The sequence below is a fragment of the Leptinotarsa decemlineata genome, unplaced genomic scaffold (assembly GCF_025532065.1).
Source record: "Leptinotarsa decemlineata unplaced genomic scaffold, Ldec_3_MD MMD2_tig00026345_RagTag_RagTag, whole genome shotgun sequence".
Lineage (NCBI taxonomy): Eukaryota > Metazoa > Arthropoda > Insecta > Coleoptera > Chrysomelidae > Leptinotarsa > Leptinotarsa decemlineata.
Window position 1 is genome coordinate 677081 of NW_027412696.1, and position 15413 is coordinate 692493.

Sequence of the window (15413 nt, forward strand, 5' to 3'; positions counted from 1 at the left end):
TGTAATTGGACGTATGAATACGGAAAATGGCGAATTATCAACATTACCTTCCATAAAGTTAATATCAGTGTCCCCGTGTTGTATGACGCGAGTAAAATTGATATTGAAATTATTGGCCACATCAGTACTTGAAACTTCATTTTCACCATCGTAGATTATAGTTTCTTTATATTTGTTACCCGATTTTTGTATTTTTCGAATAGTTTGCCACATGGTTTTTGTTTTGTTAGTAGCAGAGTTTATTTTGAGATTATTGATTATAATATTGTTATTCCTGAGTTTCTCTCTATAAGTTTTAGTTAACTGCTTACTAATATTCTTATACTCATTATTTATTCTAGCACATTCTGAATACAGAGACACCAAGTTTTTCAACTCAACGAGTTCGTTGGTCAAGGGGGCTGATATGCTATTTTTTCGTTGTTGGTTCCCTCTCATAGGAAAAGCTACTTCAATATAATATTGAATAGTTTGGTGAAATATGTCATATGCTTTGTTTGGACAGCTTTGAACATAAAGGTCATCCCAATTTTCACTAACTAAAAGTCTTTTGAAAGTTATAATATTTTCTTCCGAGAATTGTCTTCTATAGCTACTTTTAAACTTTGTGTCATTTTCATGTACTTTAAATAGAGGAATATTAATTATTTGGGCATAGTGATCCGATATATGGAGGTCTTTGACTGATACATTATATTCAGCTTCAGCGTTAATGAAAAAATTGTCCAAGCATGTCTTTGAGGTGCAGGTTACCCTAGTTGGGACAGATATAGTATTCTCCAGATTGAAAGAAGCTAGTTGATCTTGTATAAGATTAAGATTCATACTACTGCCAAGAAAATCGATATTGAAGTCGCCACCTATAATCACTTTATCATTATTTTTACAAATAAGTGTTAAGAGGCCATTGAGAGAATTTAAAAATATTTCAAAATCCCCAGATGGTGGCCGGTATATACACACTAGTGTAGTTTTATGTTTTTTTAATTTGATTCCACAGCATTCAAAAACCCCTTCTATACAGATACCCTGTAAGTTGAGTATATCATATCCAAACTTACTATCATCATTTTTAAAAATGGCTACACCACCATTTTTCAGTATGTTTCTACAATAAAAGGTACAAAGACTGAATTTCTTCAGTTTCAATACTTCGAGTTGATTATGATTTTGCCAGTGCTCTGAAACGAGTAGATAATCACAATACAAGTTATATTCAGAGATTACATCTAATTGAATAATTTTATTACTCAAACACTGAGTATTTTGGTGGCATATTACAATTTTACTGGAACTTGGTATAAATTCATTTTTTTCAACATTATTAATTTTTGTATCCAGGGTTGGGGACTTAACATTAACAACATTCAGATAACTACTATCAACGGAAATTACACAAGATTTGTTAGTACTAATACTACGGTTACGGTTATCATTTATGTGATTTCTATTGAGTCCTTGAGGTTGGCTAAAAAATTATTTTCATTTTCGAGAAGTCTTACACTTTTCAGGACTATTTGATTATTTTTATGAGTGGATATAAAGTGTTTTATATTGTCAGCAATACACATTTTACCATTTTTGATCTTGGGATCAACTAAGAATTTGATACATATATTTCTTCTCATTTTGGAATAGTTGTTAATTTCTTTATTCATCTGATCGGTGATTTTTATATCAATCGGTTGATTCTTTTCTGCAATGATCAGAATATTTGTAAATTTGCCTATCGGAAGAATGTTCTTCAAAGCTAGTTTTAAGGTATGATTATTGCTGATATTTTTTGTATTGAGCATTACCAACACATAATCATCCTGTCCATATTGATTAACAAGTGAAAATAAGTCTTTGGTTATCATTGAAATTTCCGTATTAACCTGAGTGTGCTCCTCAATCACATATTTTTTACTATTGTTGAGCATCATTCCTATTACTTTAGAAAAACTTTTTGCATATTCATCACCTATAATTAGAATTTTTTTTGTTGATTCCTCTTCTATAGCTGCATAGACAGGTTCACTTATACTTGCATCCATTGAGCCATTGTTTTCATCATACGCTGTCTTCTTTGTGCCATCTTCTTCAAAATTCACTTCACCCTCGTCATTGTCTTTATGGTTTCCATTGCATTTTAGGTTGAGTACATCCTTTGTGGTTACCAGAGGAGTAATGTCCTTTTTACTTTGTATATTACAACTATCATTTGTGTCCATCAGTAGAACCTTGAACCCACTATCACGATCATTTTCACCTGACTTTTCCTTTTTTTTTCTCAATTTGACTCTGCTTTTCTTTCTCTTGGGAGTAAATTTACTTTTATTTATCTTCTTCATATTTATTTCATTATCAGTTTCGCTTTCTGTTTGAGTACATCTTGTAGAAAAGGTATTAAGGTATGTCTGCGTCCCTTCCTGTATAATAGTTCCAGTTCTATTGGTTTCAAAGCTTGTTTGTGTACAAACATCACTCACATTGTTTTTATCATCAATGCTTTTTGCTATAAGGGATTCCAGTGTTTGAATTTTTTTATTTAAGTTCCTTATCTCTTGTTCTTTTTCTTTAATCATAGCATTGAGTTCTGATTCCATATCGACTGATTCATCAAAAAATGTTTTTAATTCTAACTGTAATTTGCTAATATGTTTATCTTTATCATCATTGTCCTTTGCAAGTTCATGTAAATTTTTGATACACATTTCATGTGTGCTTTCGTCAACAGTTGTTTCCACTGTAGCATAACATTCCTTGCACATTATTTTGTGAGTATTAATAAAGTGCACGTTTTTCATTCGCTGCAAACAGCTCTTGTGTAGAATGCGGGAACACTTAATGCACACATAGTAGGTAAAATTAGGTTTATTCTTGCAGCACATTAATAAATTATTAGCATTATTCACAGAGCCACTTTCCACTAACACTACACAGTCGGCCATGTTGTTTCTCAATAGGGAATACGCATTTTTTTCTTCTTTCAAATAATTGATGTGCTCAAATATCTCCAACAGTGAGAGAAATATCTCTTAACTCCTTTTTTTTCGAAATAATTAAATTTGAAAATATCCTACAATTCAATCTCAATTTGACTTGCTTCAAGTATTGGCCAGTTCTGTTAATCAATGAAAAATATTAAATTTTATTCGCAATATCAAGCAGCTTCATTGGGAGTAATATACTTGTTGAAATTAAAATATTTCAAAACTGATATATTTACTTAGTTTTTCTCCTCCTACCCTTGCTTTCACAATTTAACTCTTTGGTAAATATCATATATGTATGTAGGTATATATTTCATATATAAACAAATTCAAATTTATTTGTCTAAAGTTTTCTGAACCCAGCTAATTTCTGATATGAAATACGTGGGTACTAAACTTGGTATCCTCGATATGCTTTCCGAACTACTAGTTGAACACTAGATTACATACTCCTTAACAAACAAATCTGCAGAAAATAGTTAACCACAAGAGACTGATAAGTATGAACCTTGTTATCAAGTGAAAATATTGTTAATTTGTAACCACCATCAGTTATACTTCAGAAAAGTATATCATTTAGGGAGAACAGGGGGACTCTCAAATTAGCTTCAGACCTGTCTGTTTTATTATTATTGTATATACATTGTAACAACTGAGAACCATAGATTATCCAGCTGGACTTATACATTCCTACAACAATCCTACAACAAGAAAGGTGATTTTATTCCACATGAAATATTTCACTGCACACCACCTTTCTCAATACCGTGAGATATACTTTCTTTCATAATATTAGGACAATTCAGAGTCAAGGAGCGTATTGAAATGCTGTTTATTGTCATAGGGGAGCCCAAGCGGGGATTTCGGGATTTACTAAAGCGCGGCTGATTAATATACAGGGGGATATCTTCTACCCGGTTAAGTATCTCCACCAAATATGAGCCCCATATATAAGGCCTCCTGTGAGGGATAAAGGATCAGATTAGTAAAAAAAAATTGATCATCAGAAATTCTCGAGCGCGTCAGATTAAGGTAGGGTGAGTTAATTACCTGCTAAAAAGTGTATATTCCAGTAATCTGATAATTTGAGAGTGACGTAAAGAAAGGGGAGGGCAGCAAAGTTTTAAAAAAATAACGTCATTTCGACATTCTCGAGGGTAGCAAATTTTTTTTTATTTTGAAGGAAATAATTCAAGGATAACGAAAAATATATAATCTGACGATTTCCGCAAGCCGAAATAACAAAAATTCGTCGATAAAGTTTAATGAGTGCAGCTGTGTGATACCTATATTTCCCTCTCCGAGTTTCTATTCCTCTATTCTCTATTCACTTTTTCTCTATCTATTACTCTCTCACTCCGTCCCCACTCTGAATTCTGTTGCCATGACACCATTACAGCTGATCACAGAGACTCGTTCCTGATGAAGATGATGATTAATTAATCAATTAATTGATGGATGTAGCCGTTACTACGTGGTAGGAAATCATAATGAAGAAAAGAGAAATTAAACTTTCTATGTTTTTTACCGCTTTTATTTGTAACTCACGTTACTGCAGTTTCGTCCTATAAGGACATTTTCAAACTTATACAATATATAAGGACATTTTCAAACTTATACAATAAATTTAAAAATGTCCTTGTAGCACGAAACTGCAGAAACGTTAGTTACAAATAAAAGTAGTAAAAAACATAGAAAGTTTAATTTCTCTTTTCTTCATAATTAATTAATCAATTGATTATAGAAAATTTAATTTTTTTGAGCATTTAAAAAAATTATTTTCTTATAAATACAAGTATTCTACTTAAAAAACATACACTCATTTATTTACATGCTATTTCCTGAACTTTTCAATTAATTAAGTTCAATGAAATAATTTTTTTTTTAATATTGTTTTTGTCAGATTAAGTGAATCCCTCTAGATAATCGTCAGATTATGAGACAGCACGTCTAAAACATAAAGATGAACCATATACATCTTAATCTGACCCGCTTGAGTATTTCAAAATGGCGAATTTTTTTGCACATTATAATAATGACCGCGAGTTTGCGTCAGATCGAAATCGTCAGATTATTGAATGAGAGCTTTTTTTTTGTTGCACTTAACACCTCATTAGAAAATCTGACGCGCTCAATTAAATGTTTTTTCCTTTCACTTTTAACCCTTACGTACAACCACCCACATCATGCAAACGATCAGATTAACATACCAACATTATTTAAAATACGTAGGACATCGATGCTATCAACATCTGACGCGCTCGAGTATGTCCATGCAACAGTATGTCGAATATGTCCATGAACCTATATATACTCATATGGATGGAAGCATTCACAATGCTTTGGCATTCATCACATGCTAATTGAATATATCATTCTGTATCTAACACAAAAACTGCTTCCACTCACCAGAATTGCAACACTTCGATGACGCCAACTTGGTTAATGAAACAAACATTCGTTGAAAAGAGTGTTGCAGTCCTGGTGTGTGGGAGTAGTGTTTGTGTTTATTCTATGATAGCTTAAATGAGAACATGTTTTTTTTACTGAGATCCGAACTGATTATTGTTTTATTCTCTTCAGGGATCTAGAAGAAGGCCTGTGAGAGCAGTTCTTCATGTTAGTGGTGATGGTCTGAGAGTTGTTGAAGAGGAGACTAAAGGACTGATAGTAGATCAAACGATAGAAAAAGTATCTTTCTGTGCACCAGATAGAAATCATGAACGTGGTTTCAGCTACATATGTAGAGATGGTACAACAAGGAGATGGATGTGTCACGGATTTTTGGCGCTTAGGGAAAGCGGAGAAAGACTCTCCCATGCGGTCGGTTGTGCATTTTCTGTTTGTCTGGAAAGGTAATTTGAAAACATTTCAATACAGTATGTTCAATTTATTTAGTTGATGTCCAACATCTTTTTTATTTATCCTTATATAAGCTCCATTTATAAATATTATCAAAGATAACATCATTAACTGTATTCAAGCTGAAAAGTCTAGGGTCTAACACATAGATGGTGCTAGTCTTATTGCATTCACCGCTTTTTCAGTTTGCTGACTTCAAACGTGGTCGTAGAGACACCGATGATGCAGAATGCAGTGGAAGTACAAATGAGGCAGTAACAACAGAAAACATTAAAAAAAAAACACAAAATCGTTTTCAATGATCAAAAAGTGAAGTTTCGTGAGTTAGCTAACATTGAAAAGATGTCAAAAGAACATGTTGGCTTTGTATTTGATTATGTGAAAGCTCTGTTCAATGTGGGTGAATTTTTACATGTCTGTGGCCAACCCAATTGGTGAATTATTCTAATGACATATTTTAGCAGCATGCAAAACCCACCCTGCAACGGAGCTTGTGCCCAAATGGATGTCTTTTCGAAATTATTTTTGGCCATTTCACTTTTACTATTGATTTCTTCTAATAATACCATTAAGACTTACCCCAAAAATAACATTTTCCTCATCAATGATTATTTCACAAGGTTTAACTTTCTCGCAAACTTCTCTTCAAATTGTTTTGAAGCAAAAAATTCCTGCTCGATCCTATAATCTGTATTTTCATTTTCTAGAAACACAATAATTAATTACAGTAAATGTTTTATTTTAATTCTGCATTATATTTTTCCCCATTTTACATCTCCTTGAATGAGAAGTAAGACGAGTCACTCTTTCTTGCTTCCATAGAAGATTTTCACTCAATCCTCTTCCAATTGAAGGGGTGAGTGGATGAAGGGAATGTAACATTTTTACATTTTTGTAGTTATTTCCAAGGAAAGAAGCATTTATGTACACGTCTATCATATGATTAAATATTTTTTTGATCTGCCCAAAGAGAAAATCGATAAAATGGCAACAAAGGTAATCAAAAGTAATTTGATAACTAGGTCGTCAATTTATATTCCAGTAAATATTGTCAACCAAAAAAGTCTTTCGAATAACTTTGAAAATGTAAAGATAGTTTACTACTGCATTGGTTGCTGATTTTTTAATCTCCCTATATGACGAGAGTTTGTTTTTCGAATTTGATGTGCTTTATCTAAGTTTGATATAGTGAAGAAGTTTTCTGATGAACCAATAATTAAAAAAAATTATTGATTACTTGCAGGCGAAGTATTTTCGATTTGCGTTTTGTATTGATTCGATGCAGGGTAGAACATCCTCTAAGAAAGTGAAATGATGAAATATGAAAAAAAAATTAAACAAACCCTGAAAAACTAAATATTGAATTCGATTCTTGGGCACAGAAATAGTCCAACCACAAACGATCATCTCACATATCAGAACTGTGTACTTTTCTTGACGCGAACTTCACCAAGTTGTCATTAGGAGAAAAACCATGGTTATTTGATATACATTTTCATGAAATAACAATTCAAAACATAACCCAAAATTATTTTTTCAGGAAACAGAAAAGGGATAAGGAATGTGGAGTAACCATGATGTTTGACAAAAGTAACAACACATTCACAAGGAATGGTTCTTTCAGACAGCAAAGTTTAACAGAGATGTTGGATAGGGAAAGAGGTATAGATGTTCCGAAAGCTCCTCCTGTCAACCCATTTGCCATTGAACGCCCTCATGCAACTCCTAGCATGTTACAGAGGCAAGGAAGTTGTAGAGGGTAGGTATTCAATTTTTCATTAATGCAGTAGTAGAGTTTTAATAGGTTGCTAAGTATTTATTGAACGATTGAAATTAACAACTTCACTTTTACATTTACTTTTTATCATTCTGAAATTGATATTTTTACTTTTTTTCATTAAAGAAGGATTATGATAATTCGAAAATGTTAATCAGGGGAACATTTTTCCTTAATATCCAACAACCAATTATTTTCAATAATTTTGAGTCCTTAATTCATTGTTTCCAATCTTCAAAACTTCAGTTTTAGTTATTCCGTTTTCAAATCTTTTAACCAAATTTCGATTCTGTCACTTGAATCTGAGTCATATTTCAGTTTGTTGTCTTTCAGATCTCTGAATCATTAAATTTCTTCTGTAAATCTCTCAATATTGCTTAGAATTTTCGAGCCGACTGGAAATTGAAAATATACAGTAAAAGTTACTTTATTTATGTGTTGATGTAATGAGTGACTTTCAATTTCGTTTAACTATCATGTTTATTAGACTACCATGATTTTTATTGTTTGGAAATCAATAACTATGATGAGCTCCAATGGAGGTTCAAGAGATTATAACAAAAACAACAGAAACGCCAACTCCAGGTATAGATGAAATAGATGGGAAAACCTTGAGGGCTGTCAGTGTCATTATAGACAAATCATTCTGAAAAGGGATTTATCAGGATGCGCTTGAAATATGAAAATCTGTCCCTATCTATAAAAACAAAATATCAAAAAATGAAGTAAACAAATACAGAAACGTATTTTTGCAATCACAATTAGCAAAAAAAATTGATTATAGCTACTCTATGAGATTGAGTAAATTCGCTGATCATCACAAACTTATTTTTAATTGCCAGCACGACTTTAGGCTGAAAAGATCACTGCGATAAATGAACTGTGTGATCACTTATACATGAAACTTAATGAGAAGCAATTTCCAGTCTGCTTATATTTTGATCTTACCAGGGCTTTTGACACCGTTAATTACGAATTACTTCTTGAAAAACTTTACCGAATGGGGATTAGGGTGGTAGCCAATGACTGGATTGCCCCATATCTAAAAAAAAGGATCCAGGTAGTAGTTATTGATTCGGTAAAATCAGTAACTGCCCTGGTTACAATAGGAGTCCCACAAGGTTCAACGCTGGCCCCTCTATCTTTCATAATCTCCATGAGTGATATAGTACTTGCATCTCTGTCATCAAATAAAACTATAATATATGTAGATGATACAAGCCAAATAATGGCATAAAACAACCTTTCACCCTCGATAAAAGTCGCAAACAAAACTACAGAAGAATTCTCACACTGTTGTAAAAGTAATGGTTTACTAGTTAATACAAATAAAACATTATTCATGGTCTTCCATTAAAAAAAATACTTCATATGATTACAGTCCCATCATAAGAATCGAACATAAATTTATAGAGCAGGTCAATCATATCAAATACTCAGGAATCACAATTGATCAAAAACTGACTTAGGAAATATATGCAGAAAATCTTACCTCAAAAATGAGTAGCTTGTTTTTTGTAATGAGACAGTTACAGGAAACTGTTTCATTGCAGGTACTCAAACTGACGTATTTTGGACTCATACAGTCTGCAATGTCTTATGGGCTAGCCTTTTGGAAAAATTCCGCCTATATGACAAAAGTATTCACAGTGCAAAAAAGGATAATAAGATGTATGGCAGATCTATGTCACTGAACTGTCACTCTTAACATTGCCATCACTGTATATCCTCAAAATAACAATGAATATCAAGAAAAAGGAATCAAGCTACATTGAAAATAACATGATACGTAAACATCATACTCGGAATGGTAATGAACTGCAGTTACCCTACTCTCGACTGGCTCTTGGTCAGAGCTCCTCAAGTTATCAGGATATCATCTGCTATAATAGAGCACTATCACTGTTCTTGCATATTTTTAATATGTCTACTTAACTGTTAACATTTGTATGTACACACTGTAACTGTAGATATGCACAGTAGCTTTATGTTCTGTTCTGACTAGTCTGTAAAGTTTTATATCTGTATGTACTACATGTATAAAATTTTTAATGATGAATAGATTTCTATTCTATTCACATATGAACATGCGAGAACTCGGTTCAAGTTTTACAGATTTAAGGACTGGATCTAAAATTAATTTCACAGATAGATTTTTCAATTCGGTCGATTATAATTTTGAAAATAACCCTTTTATATTTAATAGATAATATGTAAGAAATTATGGTTACCATCTGCCTGTATTGTTTTATTAACATGAAATGAAAAATCAAATTACTTGAAGTAGCTGAATGTTATACGACTGATTGACTGAAATTTTTACTTGTATTCAGATCATAGTTCTTCGTTTCATGATGACAGATTGCCATTTTATACTCTACCTAAGTGTGTCTATACAAGCCATCCAACAATTAATAGTCTTGCTGCAACTTGTTGTTCTTTAATTTTCCTGCAAGAAATTTTAAAGTTATTTATTAAAAGATTGACTATTAGATATTTCCTCTAGAAAAGTTACATTATGAATATGTAAAAAACTGACAGAAGGTATTTTTTCAAGGAAACTATTCATTTTACTGATTGTTAATAATACATGCAGTCATTTATTTAACCAATAAGCCTAGTTGAGTCACCCTATTCTGGTATTAATCATCGAGTACAGTAAAAACTACTGACATAAATACCTAAATAAGTAATTTTTAAGGAGTTCAGCATTTTCTTTGGTGCTTTATTTAATTTTTTTCAATTAAATTCCCATTCCTAGATTATTGCTTCTAGAGAGATTTCCAATCCAAATATTATCAAAAAAATGTTTTTGTATGATAACAGCTGTTTTAGATAATTTTTGTGGTTCTGCAGTCCTCAAAATTTGAACAAGGTCTGGTATTTTTGGATTTTTTTAGATCCTTTTTTCATCCTGAAATTTACTCTAAAATTCTATCGATGAGATCTACATCCCAAGCAATCACAGAAATTGTTCACATCATTGTCCATAATGAAGATTTGGGTATCTGCACTCGCTTACTTGAAAAATATGGTATTAGAGGTATACCTAGCGTATGACCTAATAATTTTTTTTGACAGACAGGCTGCAATATATATTATATAATAACATATGATACCAAAATTGTCAAACATGGAGTATCTCAGGGATCCGTACTTGGTCCCCTTTTATTTATTATCTATATTAATAATCTTCCTACTTATGTTGATACATCAAATGTTTTTTATATGCCGATGATGGAACTTTTGTCATAAGTAACAAACAAGTGGAGGAATTAAATCAGTTGTCATATGAAACAATGACAAAAAGCGAGACATACTCAAACGCTAATGTTCTATGCTTGAATGCAAATAAAACTCAGGGAATAATTATCGCAAATAGATCCCAAATGATTAATTGTGTCGCTACTAAGGAGTTTAGTTTCGAATAATATGCAATAGAATATTGATATGGGGTGTTTCCCCACATGCAAGTGAAGTATTCATTCCCCAAAAAAAAAGATAATGAGAGATTTAGAAAAAGTTGATTCCAAAACCTATCTTTATAAAATAGGTGTCACACTTACATTACCTTTCATTAATATTCTAGAAAGAATATTGTTTGTTCATAAAAATAAATATAATAGTAACTCCAGGATTGACAATCATGACATAAAACACAAAGACATCATCAGGCTACCAAAGATGCATTATCAAAACACAGCCAAACAAACTAACATATATATCTGTATATATGTGTTTGTGTGTGGGTGTGTGTATTCATTCATATTGACCCAGCTCTTACTAATACTATAGATAATGAACAATATGAAGGGGAAATGATATTCCAACAGGAACTGGATATGACAAAGGGGTGTAATTGAGTGGAATTTTTAGTAACCAGATTCAAGTCCTCTAGATGTTTTGTGGTTTCCATGAAAATGGTTAATAACACACTCCACCTGACTCATTAGGAAACCCTCAAAGATCTATCATCAATGTATGGAGCGAAATAACACCAAGTGCTTCAAAATGTTTGAAATTTAACGGTCTACATTTCTGTGATATTTACACAATTAATATTGTAAGATTTTTAGATAAAATGCATATAACTATTGCTTTTTTCTAAAAATGTGTTGTTTGAATTCCAAAACTCCATATTTTTCAAGAGTGGACTATTTATCAGAAGCGAAACAGCAATGGGTAGGTAATCAAAAGTTCTTTCAATGGGGTGTTACATACTTTCCATTCCTATTTTGAAAAATTTGAAAACTCTGCTTAGAGGGTTGAAGGTTTTGTAATAGTTTAGGAGTAAAAATTTGTCGCCCTCACAAACCTGACGTGTAACTGGATTATTTTGAAAAGTTTCGCTTATTATTAATTTTTGGTGTCTCTCCCTGTGTTTTTTAGGTTATTCAGCCTTATACTATTGATTAATATTAAACAGAAAAATCTCAAAAAAGTAAGTCATAGGTCAGAGTTCAATGTCAAACGATGTCATAGGTGAAATCGTTAGTATATATTTTTTCAATAGAATTCATTTAGTTAGGATCTACTGACCTTTTATTTGTTTCATCTAGTCAATTGTAAGATTATTTAGCAAATTAAAAAATGTTAATATATATTTGAGGCATATATTTGCATTTTCAAATGCATTGAATCACACGTTAAAAGGTAAGACCTCGTTAGTCCTTAGCTCGCACAAGTTTCTCAACTTCTGAGAGTTGTCGTTCGTATGGGAGCGGCAGCTGATCAACGGAAAAACAGATTTTGAACAGATTGAGTCATTGAATATAGGGCAAAAGAAACTTTTGCCTATTACAACTGTTTCTCATGTTAGTTGAAATCAAACAATCAGTTATTTTCTTTATCCTTTATTCAATATGAATTTCTACATAGATCGAACAAGGTTTAGTCTCAATGTTGAGTATTTGATATCTTTGAATTTTTTCAGTCTCATACAGATTTTACCTAGATGTTCCTACTTGTCAATTTGTAATATATCTTCTTTCATTACAAGTATATTTTGTATAGTACTAAATCGAATGAATTTTTTCTATTTAAAATATAGTGGTGTGACCATTGTTTTCAAAACCATCGAATGCTTGAATAAATCAAAGCATATTTCAATATAGTTGTATCTTAGGCAAATTCATTATAAAATTGTAATAATTTGTTTCTAGTAATAACCCTCTTCTTATTACAGATTCAGCACTTTGGGCCAAAGTTCTCCTTTCAAAAGACAGATGTCGCTCAGAGTCAATGAACTTCCTAGCAACACCGCTCGTTTTAACTCCTACAAATCTCCTACTTCCCCAACGAACAGTAATGGAAAACTCCCAGTATCTCCAATACCTGAGGTATCTCCTGGAGAATCTGTCACTGCCCTGTGCCAACAACTTTCCCAAGGCTTGAGTCAGTTGACTCATAGTGGATCTGACGACTTCAACTTCAATAATCAAAGCTCTGTGAACCAGAATACCCTCAACTTGAACCTCACAACGATTAGCAATAGCATAAGGGCTGTGCCTATTCAGACTACAGCTGGTTATACTCCAGTTAGTTTAAATTTCAGTCCTAAAAATGACCTGCGTTCGGTAAATTCTAGCGTCAGTTCTACAAGTACATTGCCAAAGCCTGAGCAATGGTTGGAAATAGTGAATTCATCCTCGCCCAGTCCTGCGCGAATGGATGGAACCTCTCCTAGAAGGACTCCTTCCTTCAAGGCCCATTCAAGAGCAGTATCGTTGGATACTGGTTCTGAAAGTTTTCCAGCTAGTAAGGAAGATCCTTTTGATGCTGAATGGGCGGATTTGGCAGCTAAACAGAATACGAATAATACAAATCCATTTCTTACAAATAACGTGACTCCGAAAGCTTTTCAGATTCAGCTGTAGTGTTATTTTTTTGAGTATTTTGACAGATTTGTTTATGTATTGCTGGTTTGAAACAATTTTTGAAAACTACATTTTTGAATAAATTTAACAGTAATTCAACAATTATTAGAATTAGATCAAACACATTTATAAGAAACATGTTGAATATGAATTTTGATTTCCAATTATTTCAGAGGTTTCAAACATTGTTTCAGATGGCTATATTGTTGACAGTTTCAGTTTGTTATTATTGAGTATTCTACAAATATTTCAGGTCAACTTTTATTCTGTGATATTTGTAAATTACTGTTTTTATGTGATTCATTCCAGTTTAAGTTGCCTTTGCAACTTAATTTTGCCAGGACTATCTGTGCAATCTGTATATATAACAAAAATTATATGACCAAAATCTCCTAAACCAATTTAAAGTAAGTTACAAAAATTAGGGGGGGAATCAAGACTTTCATTCACTTTATATACATCTAAGGTGTTTGATTATTTGATTATTTTGGATAAAAGTATTCAGGGGTTTAATATTAAAATCATCAGAAATATTCATCAATTTATTATGTTGTTGATGTTTTGAATACAGTTGTTTTTTGATTTCATCTAAATGACGAAGCTATTAATCATAATTATTCAGTATGAACTAAAGGATACTCAAGTTTCATAACAGTTCATGTAAAAAAAATCGTAATAATCTATTTGATTTGGAAGATTGTGAGCAATCTGCCAGTTTCAACAAATTAGTTTTCTTTTTATTTGAACAGTTTTCAAATCCCCAATATTAATGATAGTTTTAGAACCTTATGAATACTATGACTTTTTCAATGCGTGTGGAAATCAACTAACTGAAATAATTCTATCCAAACACAAGTTCTACATCCAAAGAGTTGGTTTGTTTAGTAAAGTTTTCAAAAAGGTTGTCGAACATGGAATAATGGTTCCTGCAGTTGAAGTCAAATGAAAAAAATATTTCTATGCAATGTGACTTACAATTTTCTGAATCACTTGTTATTAAATAACACTCAAATCAAATACAAGAGGGTCTCCAAGCATGAACTGTTCAACAAACGTTCTGTAGTTTCAGAACTTTGTAATGAATCCTCAACTTTATTATACATGTTGACTTTCAGTAGTCTCAGAAATATTACAATTTCCTATGCTTCAGTAGGAATTTAGAATGAATTTTTGAAAATAATAAAGATTAGGCTATATACTCTCACCTGCCAATAATGAAATGAAGCACCTGCACAAATTACATCATATGTACTTAACGAATAATCTTTCCATATAATCACAATTTAGTGTGATTGAAATTGTTGGAAAAAGGCTGAGATTGCTTTCGAAAATATTTTATTCGATTGTATTACACACTACTTATTCTTTGTGATTTTTTGTAATTATTTTGTATCTCATTTTAAAATATCTTTTCTCTGAGAATACTTAATTTTCAACTGCTCAACTTCGTTTTAAATTCTTATGTTCGATATTCATTCCATTTTATTTATCAGTGACCTCTGGGAAAGAAAAATTTCATGGTGCCGTCCACCTTTGATTTCGGAGAAAAATTAAAAAATTATTTGTCTTTGTTATAATTTCGAGATTAAACTTGTTCCATTGAGTGAATATGAAATCAAAAATTGTCCATAAGGTGGTCATAATTAAGTTGTACATTAGTGAATATAATATATTGATTTTTCTCAAATAACATGGGACTTAGGAACGAACAATTATCGACGAAATAAGTATTTAAAGTTTTAATTTTTGTAAATGTTAAAAAGCGATGCTATTTACTGTTGGTATTTATTTTTCTTATGAATGAGCACGCTATTGCTCTACATATGGCACATTGTACTTATATTAATATGAAAGAAATGTATTATACAAATCTAAAATTTTATGTCTGTAACATATAGTAATAAATAAGTATCATCTGTTAGA

General features: G+C 31.8%; 1 protein-coding gene across 3 annotated transcripts in view; it reads left to right on the top strand.

Moving 5' to 3' along the window:
* The window catches only part of numb (NUMB endocytic adaptor protein), a 118810-nt gene extending 103397 nt beyond the window's left edge, over window positions 1-15413 (top strand). For all 3 annotated transcript variants that reach the window (XM_023164404.2, XM_023164403.2, XM_074183801.1), the window contains exons 3-5: window positions 5559-5830; window positions 7378-7596; window positions 12800-15413. In XM_023164404.2, the coding sequence (XP_023020172.2) occupies window positions 5559-5830; window positions 7378-7596; window positions 12800-13490 (1182 nt within the window). In that variant the 3' untranslated portion in view covers window positions 13491-15413. The remainder of the gene's footprint in view (window positions 1-5558; window positions 5831-7377; window positions 7597-12799) is intronic.